Source organism: Taudactylus pleione, unplaced genomic scaffold, assembly GCF_031769625.1.
Source record: "Taudactylus pleione unplaced genomic scaffold, aTauple2 ptg001697l, whole genome shotgun sequence".
Lineage (NCBI taxonomy): Eukaryota > Metazoa > Chordata > Amphibia > Anura > Myobatrachidae > Taudactylus > Taudactylus pleione.
The window spans coordinates 322,273-349,218 of NW_028286094.1; the positions used below are offsets into that span (position 1 = coordinate 322,273).

General features: G+C 46.5%; 1 protein-coding gene across 1 annotated transcript in view; it reads left to right on the forward strand.

Moving 5' to 3' along the window:
* Positions 1-21,753: 21,753 nt before the first annotated feature.
* The window catches only part of LOC148439563 (interferon-induced GTP-binding protein Mx1-like), a 609,237-nt gene continuing 604,044 nt past the window's right edge, over positions 21,754-26,946 (forward strand). The window contains 2 exon segments of the mRNA XM_088464587.1: positions 21,754-21,800; positions 21,934-22,124. Of these exon segments, the coding sequence (XP_088320713.1) occupies positions 21,935-22,124 (190 nt within the window). The 5' untranslated portion in view covers positions 21,754-21,800; position 21,934.

Here is a 26,946-nt window from a genome sequence, read left to right on the forward strand (position 1 = left end):
AGAAAAAAGTGGAATTAGGGATAAATGGCAATATGTTTCTACCTACTAAACCAATGTTATTTACATGTGCTATAAAGACACATGCACAGCATTTGCCCATTGCTTAGGACACTAGGTAATGGTATACAAGGGTGGTAGGGTACTACATATGTAATCAATGTAACAGTATAGTCAAAGTATTTGCCGGAAGCCAATGAGAGTAAAATTAATTAGTGGTATATAACAAAACATATAGCATAAAGGAGACATGTTGGTATATGAAATCCGGTCCTAAAGAACACCGATGTTTTGCAGCAAACCGGGAACAATAAAACATAAGACTGGTAAAGAATGAAAGCCAACGCCGTAAGGTCACATGACTGCTTTTGCCCATTCTGTGCCTTTATGCCGCTGTGCACCAATGTCACTGTAAGATGGCATTGTAGCACGTTTATGTTCTGGCTGATGACAATGTAGCTATGGGTTATTATTATTCGGTTGCAGTTATGATAAAGTCAGTGTGGCCTGGCTGTGATGGCCTATTAAGGAAAGAGTAGGAAAGTCATGGTAGGTAACTTTGGCCTACAGTATTTGTGTTTTCAGGGGCTTCACTAGATATCAGCAACCAGGAAAGAGGTCCTGACTGTCAGGCATCTTTCTTCTTAGTCATGTGAGTGCTGATAACATTCTGTAACTTATTATGTTTCCCAATGGTGAGATGTGGAGTGAATTAGGACAGTGTCAGGGTGCAGTAGTATACTCTCACATGTGCACTGACCATCTGCCAGATCCCTCTCCCATGTCACTGTAGCACATGAAGCATGCAGACACTGCCGTTTCCATGTCATGACATTGCAGAGTGGGAACTGGGCAGTGACAATGTGATCACACGTAACCTCCCTGACGTGTGGGAGTGCCATGGGATTGTTGTGGACATGTAGTAAAAGCCATATGTGATTCTGAGTTGTACATAGGGGGAATGGAAGTCTGTGTCTGATGTATCTCTTCTCTTGTACCCAGCATGTAGGTGGTGCAAGTACTAATAATGATGGTTATGGCGGCCGGCGTAATATTAATGGGCGGCACGGGTTTCTAGGTACAGATGCACAAACTCCTGCATGAGCTGAATGTATAGCCGCATTAGTATAAGGTAGTGACTCTGAATACAATTACTGTATATATAGCCACTTTGCATGTGACTCAGAATAAGCCCCCTAATATATGTATAGCGTAAGGGAGAGGGGATAAGATGGTGTACTAAGCCATTCCTTAGTAGTCTGTATGAGTTTAGCAATGGTTGTTATTAGTCAGTGACATATGTAATATGCAGAGTATGCCTGGTATATCTATGTGATTAGGGGCCTATTCATCACTGGGGGCCTGGAATCAAGTGATTGTATTACAGTCATTTATGTGTTAAAATATCCACATAGAGCTGATTGTGTAGGCCAGGGATATTCAACTTGTGGCCCTCTAGTGGCTGTAGAACTACACATCCCAGCATGCTCTGCCTCAGTTTTGCTGTTAGGGCATGATAAAGCTGAGCAGGGCATGCTGGTAAGTGTAGTTCCGCAGCTGCTGGAGGGATGCATGTTGAATCCCACTGATGTAGGACAAACAAGTCACAGCATGAAACAGACAGAACAGGAGAGTACAATAAGAAATTCTAATTCTGATATTGATGAGATACATTCTAAGGCGCTTATTTATATTATAGGTGTGGAAATCCCAATTGTAGAAGAAAATATGATTAATGATGATTGGCAACAAAAACAATTAGAAATAAATAAAGAAAAGATGACAGGGAAAATAATATCCCACCCTGCTAATAATACAACATAGCTCTAACTAAGCACAAATGGTCATAGCATGGTCTACTTACAGCTAATACACGGGTACAAACATGGTTGTGAGGTCCCCCAAAAAGCTGCAACCAGCACCGGTCTATGCCAGGCTTCGATGGTCCCACTATAATAGTGCCATGTTATTAAGCTATATTTTAAAATTAGATTTACTTTAAAATATTCTTACCTTAGACTCTCGTATCAGCAAAAAGCGTTAAAGTAATGAAAAAAATGCGTGTAGATAGCTATACCGATATATAACTAGCACACAACTCACTCTCATCCAATAACTGATTGTCCTGTACCAAGCAGGGCCTTTTTTCCCATACCTGAGTGACATCACAAAGGCAGCCTGTGACATCATCAGCCTCAACCTGCCTGCTTTCCACCACTGCATGTAATGACTCACATGCTTTACTATAATGTTTGTTTACCAGGGATAGCTGGGCTACAAGAAAATGGCCTTTGTTCACCAGCATGCAGATGATGCCAACAATTACATTCTAATTCCCATAACAAAGTGTGTGAGGGCCCCTATGTACCACCCAATGTGGAGAAATGTATATAACACACGTTACTATGACAAGGATGATGCCCCCCCCTCAGCTCTGGGTCACATAGCAGCTGCACCCCTTGCACCCATGGTAGTTACGCCCATGGCCATGCGGCTGATTGTATTGAGCCCTACCACTACTTTATACCATTGTATTATGCAGCATTTTCCAATAGTACACAGAATAAAACAGAGCAGTCATGAAGGGAAAGGGCACCACAGGCCCATGTGCCTATACCAAAGCCACCTTCTAACAGTGATTTGTCAGGTGTCACAAGGGAGCAGCGGTCTGAAGATTAGGAATTGGTGCAAACATTTGGACATTTGTGGCTGTATAGTGTTCCTATTTTAGGTGTGGACATTTATAATTCTCTATGGATGTGAAGAAACTGCACACTGGCTATAAAATAAAAAATAATTAGTTAAAAAAAGTTGAAAAGATTTTTTTTTCCGCTGTACCCCAGTTTATTCATATAAGCACTGTGACGCTGTGTGCCATACTCCCCTCCCAGTGTATACATATATAAGCACTGTGATGCTGTGTGCTGTACTCCCCCCAGTGTATACATATATAAGCACTGTGACGCTGTGTGCTGTACTCCCCCCAGTGTATACATATATAAGCACTGTGACGCTGTGTGCCATACTCCCCCCCAGTGTATACATATATAAGCACTGTGACGCTGTGTGCTGTACTCCCCCCAGTGTATACATACTGTATATAAGCACTGTGACGCTGTGTGCTGTACTCCCCCCAGTGTATACATATATAAGTACTGTGACGCTGTGTGCCGTACTCCCCCCAGTGTATACATATATAAGTACTGTGATGCTGTGTGCTGTACTCCGCCCAGTGTATACATATATAAGTACTGTGACGCTGTGTGCCGTACTCCCCCCAGTGTATACATATATAAGTACTGTGACGCTGTGTGCCGTACTCCCCCCAGTGTATACATATGTAAGTACTGTGACGCTGTGTGCCATACTCCCCCCCAGTGTATACATATATAAGCACTGTGACGCTGTGTGCCGTACTCCCCCCCTGTGTATACATATATAAGTACTGTGACGCTGTGTGCCGTACCCCCCCAGTGTATACATATATAAGTACTGTGATGCTGTGTGCCGTACTCCCCCCAGTGTACACATATATAAGCACTGTGACGCTGTGTGCCATACTCCCCCCCAGTGTATACATATATAAGCACTGTGACGCTGTGTGCCATACTCCCCCCAGTGTATACATATATAAGCACTGTGACGCTGTGTGCCGTACTCCCCCCAGTGTATACATATATAAGTACTGTGACGCTGTGTGCCGTACCCCCTCAGTGTATACATATATAAGTACTGTGATGCTGTGTGCCGTACTCCCCCCCAGTGTATACATATATAAGCACTGTGACGCTGTGTGCTGTACTCCCCCCAGTGTATAAATATATAAGCACTGTGACGCTGTGTGCCGTACTCCCCCCCAGTGTACACATATATAAGCACTGTGGTGCTGTGTGCCGTACTCCCCCCCAGTGTATACATATATAAGCAATGTGATGCTGTGTGCCGTACTCCCCCCCAGTGTATACATATATAAGCACTGTGACGCTGTGTGCCGTATCCCCCAGTGTATACATATATAAGCACTGTGATGCTGTGTGCCGTACTCCCCCCCAGTGTATACATATATAAGCACTGTGACGCTGTGTGCCGTATCCCCCAGTGTATACATATATAAGCACTGTGACGCTGTGTGCCGCACTCCCTTCAGTATATACATATATAAGCACTGTGACTCTGTGTGCTGTACTCCCCCCAGTGTATACATATATAAGCACTGTGATGCTGTGTGCCGTACTTCCCCCCCCAGTGTATACATATATAAGCACTGTGACTCTGTGTGCCGTACTACCCCCAGTGTATACATATATAAGCACTGTGATGCTGTGTGCCGTACTCCCCCCCAGTGTATACATATATAAGCACTGTGATGCTGTGTGCCGTACTCCCCCCCAGTGTATACATATATAAGTACTGTTACGCTGTGTGCTGTACTCCCCCCCAGTGTATACATATATAAGCACTGTGATGCTGTGTGCCGTACTCCCCCCCAGTGTATACATATATAAGCACTGTGACGCTGTGTGCCATACTTCCCCCCCAGTGTATACATATATAAGCACTGTGACTCTGTGTGCCGTACTACCCCCAGTGTATACATATATAAGCACTGTGACGCTGTGTGCCGTACTCCCCCCCAGTGTATACATATATAAGCACTGTGATGCTGTGTGCCGTACTCCCCCCCAGTGTATACATATATAAGTACTGTTACGCTGTGTGCTGTACTCCCCCCCAGTGTATACATATATAAGCACTGTGATGCTGTGTGCCGTACTCCCCCCCAGTGTATACATATATAAGCACTGTGACGCTGTGTGCCGTACTCCCCCCAGTGTATACATATATAAGCACTGTGACGCTCTGTGCCGTACTCCCCCCCAGTGTATACATATATAAGCACTGTGACGCTGTGTGCCGTACTCCCCCCCAGTGTATACATATATAAGCACTGTGATGCTGTGTGCCGTACTCCCCCCCAGGGTATACATATATAAGCACTGTGACGCTGTGTGCCGTACTCCCCCCCAGTGTATACATATATAAGCACTGTGATGCTGTGTGCCGTACTCCCCCCCAGTGTATACATATATAAGCACTGTGACGCTGTGTGCCATACTCCCCCCCAGTGTATACATATATAAGCACTGTGACGCTGTGTGCCATACTCCCCCCCAGTGTATACATATATAAGCACTGTGATGCTGTGTGCCGTACTCCCCCCCAGTGTATACATATATAAGCACTGTGACGCTGCTGGCCATACCGCAGTGTAACATTCATACAAGTACTGTGCGTGACGCTGTAGGTGCATCATATGTAGCACTCTGGTGGGTTAGATGCTGTCTGTAATGTACCTGTAATCTTTGGGGCTTCCTAGTGTCACGTTAGAGAGGCAGAGGACTTCCCAAGGCCTAACACAATGAACGACACACAAAATACAACGTATTGCTTTTTATTTCACTGGAACTCTTCTTCTAATTAGGGGATCTTTCTGCATAAGAAATAATTAACAATACGTCATACAATATTCCTCAAATATATATATATATATATATATATATATATCACAATAACAAGTAATGGCCTGTTACATGCCTGGAACAAATTGTGTATCTCTTGTCGCTAAGCTATCTTAGGTGAAATGATGTAACTATTTAGGAAGCTAATAATACAATAATGGCAGTAACAGCACAGACAGGTATAAGTACAATCTTAGGTGTAAGTCTCTCTCTCTGTGGATATGTGAGGCTATAAAATGATGTCAGTGTCCGTTTATACTTTCTCTTGTTACAGTGTGCACTGACTCTATCACTATCACTCCTGCACCAGTCTGACTGAGCATAGATTTGTTCTCTTGTTACAGTGTGCACTGACTCTATCACTATCACTCCTGCACCAGTCTGACTGAGCATAGATTTGTTCTCTTGTTACAGTGTGCACTGACTCTATCACTATCACTCCTGCACCAGTCTGACTTAGCATAGATTTGTTCTCTTGTTACAGTGTGCACTGACTCTATCACTATCACTCCTGCACCAGTCTGACTTAGAATAGATTTGTTCTCTTGTTACAGTGCGAACTGACCCTATCACTATCACTCCTGCACCAGTCTGACTGAGCATAGATTTGTTCTCTTGTTACAGTGTGCACTGACTCTATCACTATCACTCCTGCACCAGTCTGACTGAGCATAGATTTGTTCTCTTGTTACCGTCACTCCTGCACCAGTCTGACTGAGCACAGATTTGTTCTCTTGTTACAGTGTGCACTGACTCTATCTCTATCACTCCTGCACCAGTCTGACTGAGCATAGATTTGTTCTCTTGTTACACTGTGCACTGACTCTATCACCATCACTCCTGCACCATTCTGACTGAGCATAGATTTGTTCTCTTGTTACAGTGTGCACTGACTCTATCACTATCACTCCTGCACCAGTCTGACTGAGCATAGATTTGTTCTCTTGTTACCGTCACTCCTGCACCAGTCTGACTGAGCACAGATTTGTTCTCTTGTTACAGTGTGCACTGACTCTATCACTATCACTCCTGCACCAGTCTGACTGAGCATAGCTTTGTTCTCTTGTTACAGTGTGCACTGACTCTATCACCATCACTCCTGCACCATTCTGACTGAGCATAGATTTGTTCTCTTGTTACAGTGTGCACTGACTCTATCACTATCACTCCTGCACCAGTCTGACTGAGCATAGATTTGTTCTCTTGCTCAGTTATGAATAATCAGAAATGTAATAATCCTGTTCCTGAGGGACTTAGCATGAGGTGGCTACTTGTCAAAGCTTAATGGATGATCACAACTATAGTTCTTTCCCTGTTAGCTGACTCCTCACTTAGGGCTCTATTTATTAACATTATTTTTACTAAAATAAAGTGAAAAAGGGTGTTTTCACACCGTTTTCACATTATTTTAGTTTCACTTGTAGTTATTACAGGGCAATTGGAGTAGAATTAGTAAAATTCTACTCCAACCCCCAGTATCACTTATTTTTAGTAAAGCAGATCGCATTTCCCATAATTGTAATGGGAAATGTGATCTGTGTGCAAGTTACTAAAAATAAATTGTAAAAAAATACCGGGGGAAGCCCTGTGATAATAACGCCACCTGGAGGTGGCGTTATCCAGGGTCTCCTCCGGTTACCGGGCTACCACTCTGCTCTAACGGGGAGAGCAGAGGCGGGAGCCGGTACCAGTAATCAGCTATGTGGTCTAATCAGACCGCAAGCTGATTGCTGTAAAAAAAAGAAAAAAATAATTAAATATTTTTTTTTTTACTTACCTGACTCCAGGGACTGGTGATCGGGCCTCCGGTGATGGCTCCTCTCTGGTCAGCTGGTCTCCCACAGTGCACTGGGGCCTGGTCATCAGGTGATCAGGCCCCAGTGCAGTAATGGAGATCACCTGATCGGGAAGCCCAGAGAAGACCACCGGAGGCCAGGAGGATGCAGGTAAGTGTAATGAAGGGAGGGGGGGTCGCGGGGGGGGGGGGGGGGTCGTGGGGGGCCGTGATCGCGGGGGGCGAGGCTTAGCATCGGGGGGCAGGGCTTAGCATCGGTGGGGGGGTAGTAGCGGTGGTCGGTCGGCGCATGTGCGGGCTATTAGTCGCGGTATTTTTTCCGAAAATACCGCGACTAGAGTGCGGATGGGGTCCGAAGGGACAGAGCTTTATCGCAAGCTCTGTCCCTGCAAGGGATTTGTAGTAAATCCCTGTGATATTGCCTGAATTCGCAATGCGAATTCACTCGGTAATATCACACTACAATCCGCATTCAATATGCGGATTGTAGTAAATAGAGCCCAAAGGGAATGTGCAGTGACAGATTCCTAAGACGGTGGGGTAATAATGCCTGTTGTAGTGATGTGGATGCTGGATAGTGCTATGATCCTTAGCAAGTGACAGTCAGTTGGTTATATGATAACAGATCTTATCCACGTTGATGTGATGCACCTGTAGGCACTCAGATCCTCAGCCAGTCTCTTTGGTACCTCTCTGCACTCATCTTCCCCAGCGCTTCCATCAGCTCAGCTCCGACAGACAGCGCAGGGCAGACACCACTACTCCGCCCCTGGCTCCACCCTCTCCTGGGGAGCTGCACCTCTCCTATCTTCTATCACTGGGGTGGGACGGCTTAAGGTAGTCTGACTCCTCCTCTAGGGGCCGTCTCACAGATGCTGCTAATCTAAGAGGCTGCTGCTCTCTGCTCCGCCTGGTCTCCTCTCTGTCCGCGGCAATGGCTCCCTCCAAACAAATGACCAGCGACGGCAGCACAGCCCTCTTCTCCTCCGGTCCTCTCAGCAACTGCCGCTAATGGCCGGTGAGTCCCACAGTGAAGCCCCCTTTGGTGCCCGGATTGTTCTCCCTCTAACTGTAACTGCAGCACGCGGTGATCAGGGATTTCACCCGCATGGCAGCACGCACTACAGCTGCTCCAGTCCCGGCCACTGTCACCAATAGCGGGGGCACATTTAGGGGGCATTACAAATGTAGCAGGCACATTTAAGGGGTATTACAGAGGGGATTTTGGGTCTATGACCCAGAAGCCCCTCCGGCGTCCTTCTGCGCATGCGCCCATAAATAAAAAGTCTTACACTTCAAATAAAGCTCCCAGAGGTATATGTAATAAAGTGAGAGTTTTTAGAAATAGAGATATTGCCCATAGCAACCAATCAGATTCTACGTAACATGTAACTAGCACCTTCTAGAAGATAAGAGCTAGAATGATTGGTTGCTATGGGCAACATCTCCACTTCTAAAAACTCTCACTTTAGTAAATTTACCCCCTATTCTTTTGTCCGCTGTTTCTGGTGCGTAGTCGCTCCAACATTCACATTCCAACTTACTATTCCACAGATCTCACAGTGTATCTTTAGCCATTTTGATAGGATGTTTGACACTTAAAGATAAATAAGCACAAAAAATCGCCACAATAGTGTAATCAATTTATTTCCACATTACACTCACATATCATATATAAAAACATGGATATCACCACTTCATCCTGGTTTTTATACCTTTAGGATCCCTGCTGGACCATCCTGCCTCACCTGTCCCCACCGATGGTAATGAGTAGCATGGTCTTGGTAGCGGTAACCGTAATCCACACAAAGGTAGGTGTACGGCGTTCTTCCAGCAGCGTCACCATAGGGAGTCTTTGTCACACGCCTCTGAGGACATGTAATAATACTTCTGTTGAGGGAATATCTTGCCCCACATCATGAAATCTTGTGTTACACGGGTGTGTTATGATGCTGGTTTGTTGGGCTGACGTCTTATAGTCAGACTGATGCAGAACAACAAGAAGAGTAGTCAGGTGCAAGATGGAGTTTATGTACAAACTAATAGCCTGATACAGCCCAGATCACACGGCTGCGTTCTCACACACCTGCTAGCTGCGGGAATTTGCTAACATACCTCCCAACTTTTCAACAGCTGAAGGAGGGACAGGGCGCACGCCGAAGGCGCGCGCGCCCGAAAAGGGGTGTGGCTTCTAAAGGGGGTGGAGCCAACTGAAAACTGGGAGGAGCCTCGCGGCTTCCCCCCGTTTTCATCACTATAGGGGGCGTGCCCAGCACTCTCCGAGATGCTGGACAGCCCCCCAGGCTCTCCCTATGCTAGTGAACAGATGCCGTGCGATGCGCACGGCATCTGTTCACCTTCTGCACACCCGCTGCTCTGCTAGGCAGAGCAGCGGGTGTGCTCTCCCCAACTTCCCCCCCACCGCGGGACTCTGCGGCCCGCGGGCGGGACAGCGGGACAGTCCCAGAAAAACGGGACTGTCCCGCTGGAAGCGGGACAGTTGGGAGGTATGCGCTAATGAGTGCGATCTCACAGCAACCGCAGCGCTATACCAAGACGCCCATCACTTTATAAAGCCGCCAACTTCCCATGACACATCCGCAAGTCAGCGATAACATTAGTAACATCGGAACCAGTCGCACAGATGTGGGTGACCTGACCCTGCCGCACAAGGTGCTAAACTTACTGTCACCATCTAGACCTCTGCCAGCATCTGCAATCGCAGGGCCTTAATTATGCACGCTCCTGTAATGGTGTTCTACACACAGGCACCCCTGCGCTCCGCCGACCACCCCACCTCTCCACCCCCAAACGGTCACTTCATGTCAGTCACTCTGTGAAGGCTCTGCGTGCTCACTGCGATTGATTCCTGATCACAAGGGCCGGTTTGCGCATGCGCACTGTGATGCATGCGCACTATGCAAACATTGGCCGGCTGCGTGCGAACACAGCCGTGTAATCCAACCTGAATGAGACCCTAAGAGAATTACATGCACAATATCAGGAACAGAGTAAGACACAACACACAGGATACGGGAACCAAGATGGATTCTTCCTAAGTTGTATTACTGACATCTCAGTTACAGTCACGGTCAAGGGCTGTTTAAAGTTGCAAACTAAAAGTATTAGTTCCAGGGTATCAGTGGTGTAAATTCATCCCAGTAACACAAAGCTAAGATAGATGTTAGCGCCCCCCTATGCCGACTCATCAACTTTGTAACATTAACGACATGTCTTTAACATCCCTATAAAGATGAATTGTATTGTACGACTTGGTACTCCCCATCCAGTTACAGACCATATCCTGCTAACCTGTTACCTCTCCCGTTCACCTATTGATGCAAATCCATGGACCTTTGGACTGCTAATTCGACACATAATTTGCCATATAATTATTATTATTTATTAGTATTATTATTAGTATTATTATTAGTATTATTCTTATTAGTATCCTTTATTTATATGGCACCACAAGGGTTCCGCTGCGCCTTACAGTTCAGCAGAACAAAAGGACAGTGACTTTCAGTACAAGAAATTGCAGCACAAGTACATGGTATATAAACATTGCTACAACAGCGATCATATGACACAAATAAGTAGCAGGGTGGCAGAAGGCAAGGGATAGGTGCTGCTGTAAGGAGCGTGGAGTAGATAATAGTATAAGTAACGGAAGGAAAAGCACATGGGGAAGAGGGTCCTGCTCGTCAGAGCTTACATTCTAGGGAGGGGAGGGGCAGACAGACAGGTGTGACATAGATGGAGTACACAGTAAGCATGGGACAGAGGGCCTGATTCAGAGCCGGACGCTATGACCAGAGCGCTCGCTCTGAGGGCCCTCCTACCTAAACTTGGAGCGGCCTCTTGGATGCTCGCATAGCTGTAGGTTACCACCCACAGCTTATGCGAGCGTCCATGATGATGGTCGCGATGGTCAAGACCATCACGACCATCGGGCTTGCGATGAGACCCTGCGGTAGGGTCTCGCTGCCGCAAGCCCTGGAGTGATTTTGGCTCTATCAGAGCCAAAATCACTCCCACTGACATCACTAGTGATGTAATTGGGTCGGACCCAGACGTAGGCGTTCCCATGGGAACGCCTCCGTCTGGCAGCCGTGCCCCCGGCACGCCCACCAAAGGGGGCGTGCTGTCACTCACCATCGACAGCACGCCCCCTTTGGTGCGAGACCCCGAGCGACGGCTACCCCGTCGCTCGCCGGGTCTCGCGCATGCGCACGACGGAGTTCCCTCCATCGTGCGCATGTGCATTTGGGTACCATCAACCCGCTTGCGAGCGTCCTGCGCTCGTGAGCAGGTCTGAATGAGACCCAGAGGGTTAGGGTGAGAGATGGCTGGCTTTGATAAAGAAGTGGGTGTTGAGAGACCGTTTGAAGTTTAGTAAAGAGGTGGAGTCTGATAGGGCGAGGTAGAGAATTCCAGGGGTAGGGAGTAGCAAGTGCACAATCTTGGAGGTGGTTATGGGAGGAAGTAGTCAGTTGGCAGGAGAGGCAGCATTAATTTGCAGATGGAAGAGGATGGGCAGGAGTGTGAAGGAAGATAAGGTCAGAGATGTAAATGGGAGAGGAATGGGTGAGGCTTTGTAAGTGAGTGTGAGAAGCTTGAATTGGGTGCTGAAGGGGAGAGGGAGCCAGTGAAGGGCTTGTAGGAGAGGGGAGACAGGTGTAGTATGTTTGGAGAGGAAGATAGACCAGACAGCAGCATTGAGGATAGATTGGAGTGGAGAGAGGTGAGATTTAGCAAGGCCACATAGGAGGAGGTTATAGTAGTCCAATCTGGGGCAGTGACGTGCGGTGAAGTCAATGACTGGGGAGTGACACATGGAGATGGGTCTGAGTGCTGGGAGCCTGTCTCATCCCCTACTCACTGTAACTCTCCCCTCACTACACTAAGCTTCCGTGTCCATTGATTTCCCTACCTGCATCACTGTGTCTTCTCTAGCTGCTGCTGCACTGAGCTTTGATCTCTAAACACTGCAATACACTTTCTGGTCACATGACACATCTGAGGTGTCCATCAGTGCTCAAGGCATGCCACCCATGCTCAGAGGCATGCCTCTATTAGCTCTCTTTCTGTACAGCTTACTGCCCATGGTGTGGCCCCACACACAGCTCTGCAAGCAGTGTCTGACTATATAGAAGTGAGGCTGAGCTGTTGCTGCGTCATCTCTCGTCTCCCTGCAGTCCCAGGGAGCTCCACATAGTTTGTGAGGGTTAACTATAAAAATGATTACAATAAACAAAGAGGATGTTTATAGGTTAGAAATATCTTAATAATTTTTATATCAAATCTCAGGAGTATGACAGGGGAGGCTCTGACTCCCCTGCCTACTCTGACTGCACGTTCTTGATCTGGGGATGACTGATGAGTGAATGAGGGTCTTAAGCTGTGCACACCCAAGATGATTTTTTTAAATGATTGTCATTTTCTGACAATCACTATGTGCGCTCCCATAGGGTAGTCCGTTGCATCCTCAGACCTACCATACATGCTGCTCATTCTGAGGATCTGACTGATGACTCCATGTATTTGGATGCAGTGTGATGCAGCAGGGAAATGACATATTGTGTGTTTGTTTACCAGATCATGTGGTGTGTACGGAGCACAAGATATGTCGTTTGGCGCATCTGACGTCGGCCCGGGTACACGGCTTAAGCTGCATCCAGGGAGAGGAAAGGTCTGATACTGGCAATATTTTTGAGCTGGAAACAGCAGGACTGTGAGAGATACTGAATGTGTGGTTTGAAGGTGTCAAAGATAACTCCAAGACAGCGCACATAGGGGCAAAAGGATTTTATTCTATGAATAGATAATGAAATTGTGGGAAGTGAGGTTAGATGGAGGCAGGGACTTGGAAGGGAAGATGATGAGTTCAGTCTTAGACATGTTAAGTGTAAGAAAGCACTGGGACATCCAGGAAGAGACAGCAGAGAGATAGTTGGAGATGTGTCTGAGGACAGAGGGGGAGAGGTCAGGGGAGGAGAAGGTAGATCTAGAGTATCATCAGCATAAAATATGATATTGGAGGACAAATGAGCTGATGAGCTCAACCTACAGAAGACATATAGAGGCAGAACAGGAGAGGTTGAAGAACAGAGCCTTGGGGGACACCTACTGTAAGTGGAAGTGGGGGGAAGTGGAGTCATGAGAGGAGACAGAGAGAAGGATTGGCCAGAGTGGTACAGTAGGAGGATAGCCAGTCATATACCTATGTATTAAAATTCATAGTGGTTTATTTGATAATATGAAGCCTATGTGAGGTCAAATATATATTGTTTTATATTTATAGTGGGCATGTTGTATATTATATAGAAGGGGGTGCTCACGTATATTTATATATGTAATCTGTGTATGCTCTGACTTTGTGTATGGATTGAGTAGATGTCCCTGCAGGAGTGCGAGCACAAAGGGTAGAGGCTCGTGCTATAGGTGCAGTATAGGTGGGAAAGACAGGGTCTATAGGACTGAAAGAAGGTGGTAGATGGGGCATGAGAGGCTCTGAGGGAGCTCGTGTCACTAACGGGAGAGGAGAGGGTCGCGAGGCAGGTAGGGGCTATATACAGGGGGAACAGTGGCGGTTAAGCCAATCTGCCGTTCCCCCCTCCAGTGCTTCCAGTCAGAGAGGCAGAGGCCTGTGTGGAGAAGCCAAGGGAGACTAGTGAGCAGCTCCAGTAGTGAGAGTGGGCGTAGCAGAGGAAGCCGGGGACTGCTAGACGCTGCATACCGGGGGCCTCCTTTATCAACAAGTTTTATCACTCACAACGAGTGATAAAACTCGCTGCATATGAAAAAAGGTGCTCCAGCCAATCAGCTCCCAACTGTCATCTGTTTGAAAAATGACAGTTGGGAGCTGATTGGCTGGAGCACCATTTATCATATGCAGGGAGTTATATCACTCGTGAGTGATAAACTCGTTGATAAATGAGGCACCAAGTGAGTCACCAGCAGCAGCAGTTGTAACAGACAGCGGCTACGAGTATCCCGGCCGGTGATTACATTGGGAGCCAGCTCTCAGCTGGACAATGCGGGTGACATTGCTAGAGGAGGGAAGGCGCCTTGGTAGACAGTGGAGCTGTGCCTGTGAGTAATACCAATTCACCACACCCCACTTACATAGATGCTCCCTAGCCATTTATTCAAATACAGGATTTATGGATCCAAACATAGCAGAGTTATTTAGGATGCAAATTATCTGTGTTCATTATTAAACCTCCTATATTGCAGCTAAAATAATAATAATGGGGAGATGTACTAAGCTCTGGAACGTGATAAATTGGAGAGTGATAAACGACCAGCCACTCAGCTCCTAACTGTCCTGTTACAGGTTGTGTTTGAAAAATGACAGTTAGGTGCTGATTGGCTGGCGAAGCATTCCCGATATTGACCCCATCAGCAAACGCCATCTAAAGATAGCGTTAGCCGCTGTGTCCTATGGGCACTTACCCGCATTTCAGCCGGCGGAGGGATCTTCCAGATCCCTCCGCCGGCAATGGGCGCCGCTCATGTGCAGTCCGCGGGACTGCGCATGCGCAGCAGCCCGGAATGCGCTCCGGCCACATCGCAGGGACGGGCTCTTTTCGGAGCCCGTCTCCCTGCATGTGCCGGGTCATACATTCGGCCGGTATGATCGCATTTTGCAATGCGATCATGGGCGGTACTGCATGCCCTGATCGCATTGCAAAATGCGATCCTTAATAAATGGGCCCCATAGTGTCTTAACCTGGCCAGAAATGCCTAGCCACAGGCTGTTCAGATTTTTTACCGCTTAGTGCTGATCTAATTGCGGACCTATGTAGTGCCATGCGTTCTTTAAAAGAACGAATGGTCTTGCCTACATAATATAGTCCGCATGGACATTTGATAAAATAGACCACAAAGGAACTAGAACAGGTCAGTGGATACCTAATTGTATATTTATGGCCGGTATAAGGATGATAAAAGAACTTCCCAATTGTCATATGGCTACACGTTATACAACCTATGCACCTGTAGCAACCTCCACTTTTCAGCTGTATGTTGTTAGACAATTTCACCATATCTGTAATGTCAGATTTAACTATATGGTCTCTGAGGTTTTTACCTTTTCTAAGGCATGGTAGAATCCTGGTCTGTTTTAGACACTTAAGGTCCTTATCTTGTTGTATAATAGGCCAAAGACTATGTGTAGTTTGATTAATGATTTTATTGGCAGAAGTAAACCTACGTGGCCAATGTATACAAGTATCAGTTTTTTCTTTAATGCTTTTTTTCAGTAGATCATTTCTATCCAATCGATCTACCCTTTGTCTAGCTTGAGTTAAAATGTGGGGCGCATATCCCCTGACCCTAAACTTGTTACACATTTTGATAAGATCATCTAATTTCTCAGGGTCACTAGTGATCCGCTTGACTCTAACCAATTGGGGAAAAGGTAGGCTTGTTTTGGTGGCCATCGGATGGTGGCTAGATGCAGTAAGTAGTGTATTGCGATCTGTCTGCTTGGTATAAATACTTGTGATAATCTTATTATTATCCCTTTTAAGTGTGACGTCCAAGTAGTTGACCTGCTCAAGGCTGAGATGGAATGTAAATTTTATTGGGCAGTCACGGGCATTAATGTCTTCCATTAAACTAATAAAGTCACTATAATCCCCCTGCCAAAATAAAAGTACGTCGTCTATATAACAACAGTAGAATTTTATTCTATCTCTCACATCTCTGCCAAAAAAGAAGTCCCTCTCAATTGCAAACATATATGTGTTAGCATAAACTGGGGCAACATGCGAGCCCATTGCGCATCTCGTGCGCTGCAAATAGAATTGGCCATTAAAATAAAAATAATTTTTATATAACTCCTGCTCAAGCAATGACAAAAAGAAATTAAGTTCTGGACCCCTATATAAATCATTATTATGCAACAGATCATAGGTAGCCCTAATACCTTCTTGGTGAGGAATATTAGTATAGAGGCTAACTATGTCTAAGGTACACATCCACAAATTAGTGGGTAAGTCGTCAAGTTCCTCTAGTTTGTTTAACAACATAGTTGTATCCTTAAGATACGTTTCCTCAGCCTGCACACAAGGCTGTATAAAAAAATCGAAATATTCAGATACATTGCTTAAGAGAGAGCCCCTGGCCGATATTATCAGACGGCCCGGAGGCCTGTCCAAATTTTTGTGTATCTTCGGGACACTATACAAGAGTGGGGCTTTCAGATGGTCTGTTTTAAGATAATCACCTATCGCTACATCTATTATTTTATTATTAATAGCATTATCGATTATAGAGTCTAGTTCTTCCTTGAATTTTTGTGTCGGATTGTTCTCCAATGTGACATAAACAGCCTCATCCATTAAATGTCTATCCAATTCAGCCTTATACTGATCAAGATCTTGAATGACCAGGCCTCCACCCTTGTCCGCTGGCCGAAAAGTGATGTCAATATAGGAGCCTAAATCTTTAATGGCTCTACGTTCTTCCTTAGAGAGGTTATATCTTGTATTCGGTATTTCTGTAATCATATGGTCAGATACTTGTGCATCTAATGCCTTCATGAAACATTGTATCGAAAGGTTATTGGAAATCGGATCAAAATGTGATTTTTTTTTTCGAAATATCTTATCTTGCTTATCAACTGTACTTATCTCAGCTCCAAAAAACTCTTTAAGTTTCAACTGTCGATATAAAATATGCTGCTCCACTTTCCACTCACAGTTGTTGAAAGGGGTGGTGGGCACAAAACTTAGCCCTTTGTTTAGAACCCTCATTTCTGTTTCAGTGAATACTGGAGATGATAAGTTCATTTGTTGCGTGCCCTGCTCTTGCCCTTCTTTGTTGTTGCGGTGGCATTGTCCACCTCTCCGTGTGGTCCTCCTCGTCCACGTCTTGCCCGTGTATTCACCCCTAAAGGGGGTCTACGGATTGCTTGGGCACTCGAGGAGGGAAAATGACTGTCATCTCAGACAGACAGAGATCATCTTGGTTGTGCAACTGCAATTTATATTTATATTTGGATTTATATACTGCAAATATTATAATTGTTTTGTTGGATGATTCTCGGCAATGTGTTTATCATGCTGAAGATTATTTAAGATGTAATTGTATTACAATATGCCGCTTTCCTAACAATAAAATGTTTTTCAAAAAACCAGTGATGTCAGTGAGAGAGCTTCCGGCTCTATTAGAGCCAGAAGCTCTCTGGGGCTTGCGGCCACGAGACCCTACTACAAGGGTCTCGTCGTAAGCCCGATGGTCGCGATGGTCTTGACCATCGCGACCATCATCCTGGCCACTCGCAATAGCTGTGGGTGGTCATCCATGCGAGCGGCCAGGAGGCCGCAACTAAAAAAGCGATCTATGCGAGCGGCCAGGACGCCGCAACTAAAAAAAACAGCTCCTGCCCTGTTTCAGAGCGAGCGCTCGCTTTGTGCGAGCGCCTCTGAATCGGGCCCTCTGGGCACTAGAGTGTGCCCGGAGTCTTCTGCACATTTGCAGAACACCGGAAAAATGGCCGATGCGGCCATTTTCCGGTGTTCTGAGCAGCGCTGACACCCGACACGGGACCACGGACAGATGAGTTTTAAATAATATGGGTGCAGGGTGTGCGGTGCGGGGCCCCCCTGGACCCAGGGGCCCGTGTGCCCTGCACACACTGCACCCATTATAGATACGCCACTGGATGGAGACTATTCCCGAACGCGCGACTCAGCATGCGCAGAGGAACAAACAGAAGCGATTGTTTTCAGAATCCAGGAAAACAATGGCTTCTGTGACATCGCAGGGACATCGTGTTACTGCAACCACTGCCCCTGCTCAAAATATTGCTGAATAGCAGCAATAAATTATCATAATTAATAAAAACTCGTGACGATGTTGCCTGTTAATATTCTGGGTAACATAGTCACTTTTGCTGAATCGACCCCTATATATATGTATAGAGTAATAAATACAGTTTTATCCTAACACTATTGTAGTATTTGTAGATTATTGTATTTTTACCTTGGAAGGCGCTGAGTATTACAGGTCATCTTATATCTCTATGGAAGGCGTGTTCCTGTAAAATAAGGAGATAATATCTTGGCAGTATAGCATTGTGGGCCTAATTCAGACCCGCTCGTGAGCGCTCGCAAGCGGGTCGATGTTGGCCAAGTGCCAAGCTGTCGTTATGGGTCTCGCACCAAAGGGGGTGTGCTGTCGATGGTGAGTGACAGCACGCCCCCTTTGGTGGGCGTGGCTGCCCAGATGGAGGCGTTCCCGTGGGAACGCCTACCGCAGGGTCTCGTCGCAAGCCTGATGGTCGCGATGGTCTTGACCATCGCGACCATCATTTTGGCCGCTCGCTATAGCTGTGGGTGGTCATAGAGAAATCGCAGTTTCAGTTTTGCTTTCCCAGAACAGGAGAAGCCCCCTCCCCTCCAATCCTCCTGTATAAGGCCGGGTGCTGTAGCTCTTGCTGAACGCTGAGACACAGCAGCATCACACTAGCCTGAGGCAGCCGGGTACCCAGCAGACAGGTGAGATGGGAGAAGGTTTATCCCTGATCTTATACCTATGATTCTAGCACTAAAGGACTGAAGAAGAGAATAATGGTCCTCATATAATTGTCAAATACTAATAAGAAAAGAATCAAAATACTTTATTCATTTCTTTACATTTAAGTTGAAAAAATATCCATTGATATAAGTTATATATTATATGTTAAATATTCTGATACATTTTGTGCTAAATATAAATAGAACAATTATATTTGTAATAATATAATAAAATAGGATAATATTCTGAAATACTGCAGTTACCTAGTGTAAAGTTAGGGGAAGTTCTCTCTCTCTCTCTCCTCTCTCTCCATCTCCCCTCTCCCTCCCTCTGTCACTCTCTTTACTTTTCCCTCTCTCCAGCTCCCTCTTTCTCACTTTCTCCCTCCCCCTTTCTCCCCCTCTCTGGCTCCTCCCCCTTTCTCCCCCTCTCTGGCTCCTCCCCTTTCTCCCCCCCTCTCTCTCCATCTCCCCTGAGTTGAAGATCACAGCACTGGTCCTCTGAGATTGCTGGGGAAGGTTAGATAGATACAGTACATGGGAAAACTGGTTTCTGTGCTCAGAGACCTTGTACAGTACTTTCAGTTTCGGTTATTATTTCTAGTGTCATTAATGTCCCCTCCTCCTCCTCCATATACCTGTATGTATACTGCAGTGTCACAGTCACACTATGCACCAGCCGGGTGTTCAGAGGCTGAGCCCAGCACACTGGGCAGGTGAATGGCAGAGCTTTATGTGTCCTGGCACTAACTAGCAATGCTCATCTGTAAGGGTTTGTTTCAGGGGCTGGCCTGCACATTTTAGACTGGGAGCAATTAAATATTAAAGGTTAATAAAAGCCCATTTGCTGGTGAATAGACCCGTTCTCTCCAGCATACAGACAGGGTTTGTTTTCAATCCTTAAATAGTTTTTGTCAGGTAAAACCCTGTTGTAGGAAGTCTATCTATGAAGTATTGATTGCGATATTGGCGTTTCTGGTAATGCCATCATCAGATACTGGGCCTCGTTCCGAGATATAGGCAGACCCGATGGTGTGTGTACATCCCCAATGTTAGATGATCATCACATGTGCAGGATCTGTACTGCGTATGCTCCAGTCTTCTGCTGTGAGATCTCTCGCAGTTCCCATTTAGTGGCGTGGAGTGCAGGGAGCCGGCCTGCGTTTCCGGACATGGGGGCGTAGCCCCGTTCCCTATGAGTGCTGGTACCAGGGTCTGTTCCTCCAACACAGACTCCCTGACACCGGCTGAGCAGTTCTGTTGCCCTGTAAGCTTACTCAGAATGACTGCAATGCTGCGTCTTCGGACACGAGACTCGGATCGCAGATGCTGGCAGGAGGCGTCTTTTCTCATCAGAAGCCTCTGCTACATTACCATATGTTAGCATTGCTGCAACGCCAAAAGAAGCATTAGCTATGCTAACGGCGTCCATTTCTGAGGCAGGCCCATTGTTACTGTCAGAGGGCCTGAAGTGCACTGCTGATCGCAGATTCCCGATTATCGGGAATCTGCGCGTGCGCAGGACCCATTCTGTGAGTGTGCACTACCCTCACCCCCCATGGACCGATTCCCCTCTACAGTCTCTGATTGCAATTGGGTCGGATTTGTGATTTGCGGGTGTATGGGGGCGGGCCTAATGATGTGAGGTGCCCGTTCCCATTAGTAACCTGCTGTTACATTAGAAGTTTAAGTAATAAGTGTGTTTGTGTTGTAGCATGCGTATGTTTCTGTCTGTATGTGTTAGTGTGTATGTATGTGTTAGAATGTATATACTATATGTGTATGTATGTTAGTGTCTATATATGTGTATGTATGTGTTAGTGTGTATATATGTGTATGTATGTTAGTGTCTATATATGTGTATGTATGTGTTAGTGTGTGTATATGTGTATGTATGTTAGTGTCTATATATGTGTATGTATGTGTTAGTGTGGGTGTATGTATGTTAGTGTGTTATATATGTGTTAGTGTGTGTATACTGTATATATGTTAGTGTATATATGTGTATGCATGTGTTATTGTGTATATATGTGTATGTATGTTAGTGTGTATATATGTGTTAGAGTGTATTTGCTGTATGTGTTAGAGTGTATGTATGTGTATGTATGTGTTAGAGTGTATATATGTGTTAGAGTGTATGTATGTGTTAGTGTGTAATTGGTGTACGTATGTGTTAGTGTGTATGTATGTGTTAGTGTATATATGTGTATGTATGTGTTAGTGTACATATGTGTATGTATGTGATAGAGTGTATATATGTGTATGTATGTGTTAGTGTGTATATATGTGTGTGTATGTATGTGTTAGAGAGTATGTATGTCTTAATGTGCGATCGGCAGCTAAACTTAGACGCCCACCAGCCTGGAGTAAAGACGCCCACTTTCAGACCTCAACTCCAGGAAGTGTATGAAAACATTGACCATCGGGCGATATCGAACCAGTGCGCAGTGCTTGGGTAAACCTTAGGCTACCTCAAGCACTGCGATCACCGCTGTCTGTATTTCACCCGCATGACGCGTATGCTGACGCTGCGTTGTAATTATGCACTCCTTAAAGTGGGTGTAAAGACGCCCAGCCACGCCTGTGCTAGTGCAAGCACTCCCCATTTACACAGACCTGCCCCATCCACCAGCCACCCACGCCCTGTTCTGTCACTCAAACTAGCGCTCTGGCAATATGCAGAGAGCGATCGTCTCCCGATCGCAGTGACTGGTCCGCGCATGCGAACTGCGACTTATATGCATGCGCAGTTTGCAACAATTGCCCGGCTGCGAGCGAACGCAGCTTAGCGACCGGGTCTGAAGCAGTCCCTCTGTTCAATAATAATGTTTTATCTTCCATTACAGTTGGTGCACGTGACTTCATGAGGTCACGCCACGCTGCTGGAAGGAAGAGGTCAGAGGGGCAGGAGAGCGTGAGGAGAACAAGCCAGAAGGAAGGAGCATTCGTCAAGGAGATAAGGTAAGTCATGACTCATGAGACTTAGCGGTAGCGGAGAAAGGGGGAGGGGGGTCCCTGCCTACTTTGTCAGTCCCGGGCTCCACAATTTCTGATGGCAGCCCTGTATATATAGATTTTTTTTGTTTTCTTACAGAATGCCTAACTACTTGTATGACACATACGAGGAGAAGATCCGTCCATGTATAGATCTCATTGATTCACTGAGGTCCCTGGGGGTGGAGAAGGACCTGGCGCTACCGGCGATCGCAGTCATCGGTGACCAGAGCTCCGGGAAAAGCTCCGTTCTGGAGGCTCTGTCTGGAGTCACTCTCCCCCGAGGCAGCGGTGAGAGGAATCTTTTCATCACTACGAAATGTAGACACAACAGTTACTGCAGTGAGGAAGAGCGATTCAGGTGCAAGGATCCTGATAACATCCATGTTACACATATCATATATCATACTTACCTACTGTACCGGGACCTGCGGGAGGCTCACGATTTTTCGGGTAGCTCCCGCACCCCCAGTACAGTCGGCACTTCTCCCGCATCCTGCCCACATCCTAGTGAAGTGAGCAGGAATAGGGAGAATCTTACCGGAAATCCGAGGTCCGAACGTAGAGGGCAGAGAATATTATCATAGAATCGCGCCCTTTGGCCCTGCCCCCTATTTAAATAAGCGCAATTAACAGGAGTTTTCCATGAGGGGGAGTGGCCTAATGATGCAAATACTCCAATCTGAGTTCCCTTAGGACACAGCACTCTGATCCTGTGTTGCCAGCAGGAGACCTCTAATTACACCAGACACCTCCTGCTGCATTGGCGTATTAGTTGTGCGGTATCGCAGAGCCGATTCCCTACAGCTGTGCAATGCAGACAGCTCTGAATTAGGCCCTGTGGTAACTTTTTCCTAAAATTATTTACAATAATGACAGTGCCTGCGTAAGGGTTTACAATAGCACTGAAACAAAAATGACAAATCTCCGGCATTAATCACAAAAATACAGCTAAGTGACTGGCACCGGACAGACGACCCCCTCAGATACTCGCCGCTGGAGGAGAAGGTCCCCAACAGCTCTACTGACCCACAGGCAGAGCACATGAAACCAGCAGGCCTGCACCTCCGCTCATGCAGTTTAACAGGGGTATTCAATTTGGAGCGAAAAGTCAGTTTCTGCGATGTTTTCGCACCGATGACCTCATTTTCGCTGGTTTTGGTATTACACCGTATTCAATTTCAAAGACTTTTCGCAGGTTCGACAAGTCTTTGAAAAAAAACGGGGATAACTTTTCACCACTGAATATATGGTGAAAAAAAGTGCAGAATTGGGGTTTAGGGGTGCAGGCTTAAAAAAAATAGCCTGCACCCTTCAGAATGACCCCTTGAAACGATCTGTGTCAAAAAAAAAAAAAAAAAAAATCGGGACAGCCCAAAAAAAGAACTTTGAATTTGGGGGCCAAAAAAAAAATGTTGGGGGACAAAGTTTAAAAATAGCGAACTTGACTCTGGGGGGGGTCCCCAAGTATGCCCCAGGTGTTTTTTTCATTGCAGCTGCCTGCGGCAGGTGGGTTTTTCACGATTTTTTCAAGTCACTTTAGCAACTTTAAAATATGCTGACCCCCATTTTCAAGTACCCCAAATTTGCTGGGCATAGTTATTTCTCCCCCCCAAAAAATCTAAATGCTCTTCTGCATCACTTTCTTCAAAGTCGCATTTATGCACTTGCTGCGGCTATTAGAAACCCCGACTTCCTTCAGTAGTTAAAAATGGGGATACCCATAGTGATCCCCCATGTCTAGACATCTTTAGGGGGTCCCTAGAATATTTTCAGAAAATTCCCATTTTTGTTAACCTGTAAAAAAAATTAGTAAAAAATTACAAAAAAAATTACATAAGGTCCCCCCCCCAAAAGCCAAACCAGCCCCAGGCTTGCAGCCAGTGGTGGTTTCTAAAAATACGGGGAACAAAATGTGTAGGGTTCCTCCGTATTTTAGAAACCAACACCAGGCTGCAGGGACTAGTGCTGGTTTTAAATATAGGGGGCAAAAACGATGTGGGATACCCCCTATATTTAAGACCAGCACCAGACCCAACCGACTGGGGTGTAGTGCCACAGCCCGGAGACCCAGTCACCGGGGCTCCATGTCCAAAGCATTATACCCCAAGTCGGTCAGCACAAGCCGGTGATCTCGGGGGAGTTGGGGACTCCCCAAAAACGAGTTCCCCCTCTCCCGAGCACCACAGGCTTACGCTGAAGCCTGAGGCTGAGCCCCATACCCCTGGAGCGGTGGGTATGGGGGTAATAGGGGGGCCAAATAATGTTACACTATTGTACTTTACAGTGACAGCATGCCTGCCATTTTGCACTTATGGAACTACAAGTGCCAGCAGACATGCGGCACCTGTAATTTCACTGTAAAATAAATAGTTTAAAAAAGACAAAACACACACACCGTGCCCAGTATAAGTTTATTACACACACCTACCCATTCATACATACTTACCTATACCAGATGATTCTGTCCTCTTCTCCAGTAGAAGTCCTTAAAACATGGCCCTGCAAGGAAGATTTCATACTCACCTATATCCTGGCGCTGGTCTCTGCAGTAATCCACGTACTTGGCAAAAAAAAAAAACGAATACGTGACCCACGAACGAGCTATGAATATGTGTGTTCCCACGCATACTCATAACTCCCGAATGCCAGCTGACGGCACATCCACAGAGCTGCCAGTCCTGAGAGTCAATCAGCGGCCGCGCTGACTGTAGAGCAGTCACTGATAGGCTCCGGCTACTGACAGTTCCCACGTGGGCCAGTCACACCACGTGGGAACTGTCAGTAGCCGGAGCCAATCAGCGGCCACTCTACAGTCAGCGAGGCCGCTGATTGGCTGACGGGACTGCAATGCCCCGTGAAGTGCCGGCAGCGGCCATTCGGGAGCTATCAGCATGTGTGGAAACACACATACACATAGCTAGTAGCGTGGATCGGCTAAACGCGTTTTTTTGTTTTTAAACTGCCATGGATTACTGCTGAGACCAGCGCTGGATGTAGGTGAGTATGAAATCTTTCTTTGCAGGGCCACTCATCATGGATATCTACTGTAGAAGGCCACAGAACATCTGGTATAGGTAAGTATGTGTGAATGGGTAGGTGTGTGTAATAAACTTATACTGGACACGGTGTGTGTGTTTTGTCTTTTTTTAACTATTTATTTTACAGTGAAGTTATGGCACCACTTAAAAAAATGAAAAAAATAACCTAAGAGCTCTTCTGCATCACTTCTTCAATGTTGGGAAAAAAAACACCTACGCGGCTATTTAAAAATCCCGACTTTCTTCTGCAGGCAAAAACGGGGGTACCCATAGTGATCCCCGAGGTCTGGACATCGTTAGGGGGGTCCTAAAATTATTTCCTGCAATTCCCGTTTTTTTTCGCCGATCCAATTTTCGCCGGGCCCTGTTTTAGCTAATTTCAAATTGAATACGGGGAAAAGCGGGAGCGCGCGCGATACTTTTTTGCTGGCAAAACCTCTGATGTGCGGCGAAAACCTCGCTGGCGAGGTTAACGTTTCATATTGAATACCCCTCCAAGGATGTACCACCACATGTAGATGGGGAAGCAGCAGGTCAAACCAGATGGAGCCATGCATCTCTATGAACCACCAGCTCCTTCTATCCACTAAAGGTCCCACAAATCGTCCCATGAACCCCCCCCCCAGTACTACCCCACCACCAGAGGTCCTGCAAATCAGAACACCTCATGCATCATACAAAGAGGTATGATAACTGTGGGTTATACAGAATCGGTATGTAGTGCCGGCTGTCGGAAAGCCTAAAGTCAGAATACCGACATCGGCATCCCGAAGGTTGGTATCCCGACAGGGGTCAGGTAGATATACTTACCCTCCCCTCTTCCCCTACTAACCCTCCCCACCCGCCCCCTCCACATTAGTGCCTAACCCTAACCTCCCCCCTTAGTACCTAACCCTAACCCTTCCCCCTTAGTGCCTAACCCTAACCTCCCCCCTTAGTGCCTAACCCTAACCTCCCCCTTAGTGCCTAAGCCTAACCCTCTCCCCTTAGTGCCTAACCTCCCCCCTTAGTACCTAACCCTAACCCTCCCCCCTTAGTACCTAACCCTCCCCCCTTAGTACCTAACCCTCCCCCCTTAGTGCCTAACCCTAACCCTCCCCCTTTAGTGCCTAACCCTAACCTCCCCCCTTAGTGCCTAACCCCAACCTCCCCCCCAGTGGTGCCTAACCCTAACCCTCCCCCCTTAGTACCTAACCCTCCCCCCTTAGTACCTAACCCTCCCCCTTAGTGCCTAACCCTAACCTCCCCCTTAGTGCCTAACCCTAACCTCCCCCCTTAGTGCCTAACCCCAACCTCCCCCACAGTGGTGCCTAACCCTAACCTCCCCCCTTAGTGCCTAACCCCAACCTCCCCCCCAGTTGTGCCTTCCCCCCCCCAGGGGTGCCTAACCCTAACCCTGCTATGCTCCCTAGAGAGAGATGGAAGGAAGAGGGGTAGAGAGAGATGGGATGTGGGGGAAGAGAGGGAACAATAGCTAGCGCCCAGACGAATGACAGGTCTAATAATAATACATATTAGTACATTCATATAAACGTTTGTATAGAGAGAGACTTTCTGTACATTCTCTGACAGTGGCTGGAACACACCGCAGATAAACTGACCATTTAAAACACCAACATTGTACTTGTTGGCTTCACTCATTAGACCTTCTCCCACTTCCAGCTCCTGCACCACTTCCCCTCTCACCTGCAGGCTGAATAACTTCACTTTCTTATCAGACACGTGACAGTCACAGGACAGGGCAGTGATCAGTGGTGGAGCTCCCGCTGTAGCCTGGGGTGTGGAGGCTATGGAGCCTGGTGCTGATCCATATGATGCTGGGAATGAAGGCCTAGCCCTCGTACATGCCCAGGAGGGCAGAACAGTGGCCTCTGTACATAGAGTTGCCAGCGCACTATCCCGTGATTTGCTATGGAGCTCGGCGAATGGACATCCGTTTTGACTTCACAATCAGCAACACAGTAAATATATTAATTAGTGAAAGAGGGCTCTCAAGTCCAGATAAATCGATATCCTAAAAAATATATATTTTAATCAGTTATAATTCCTTGCAGTCATTTTTTAATTAATTC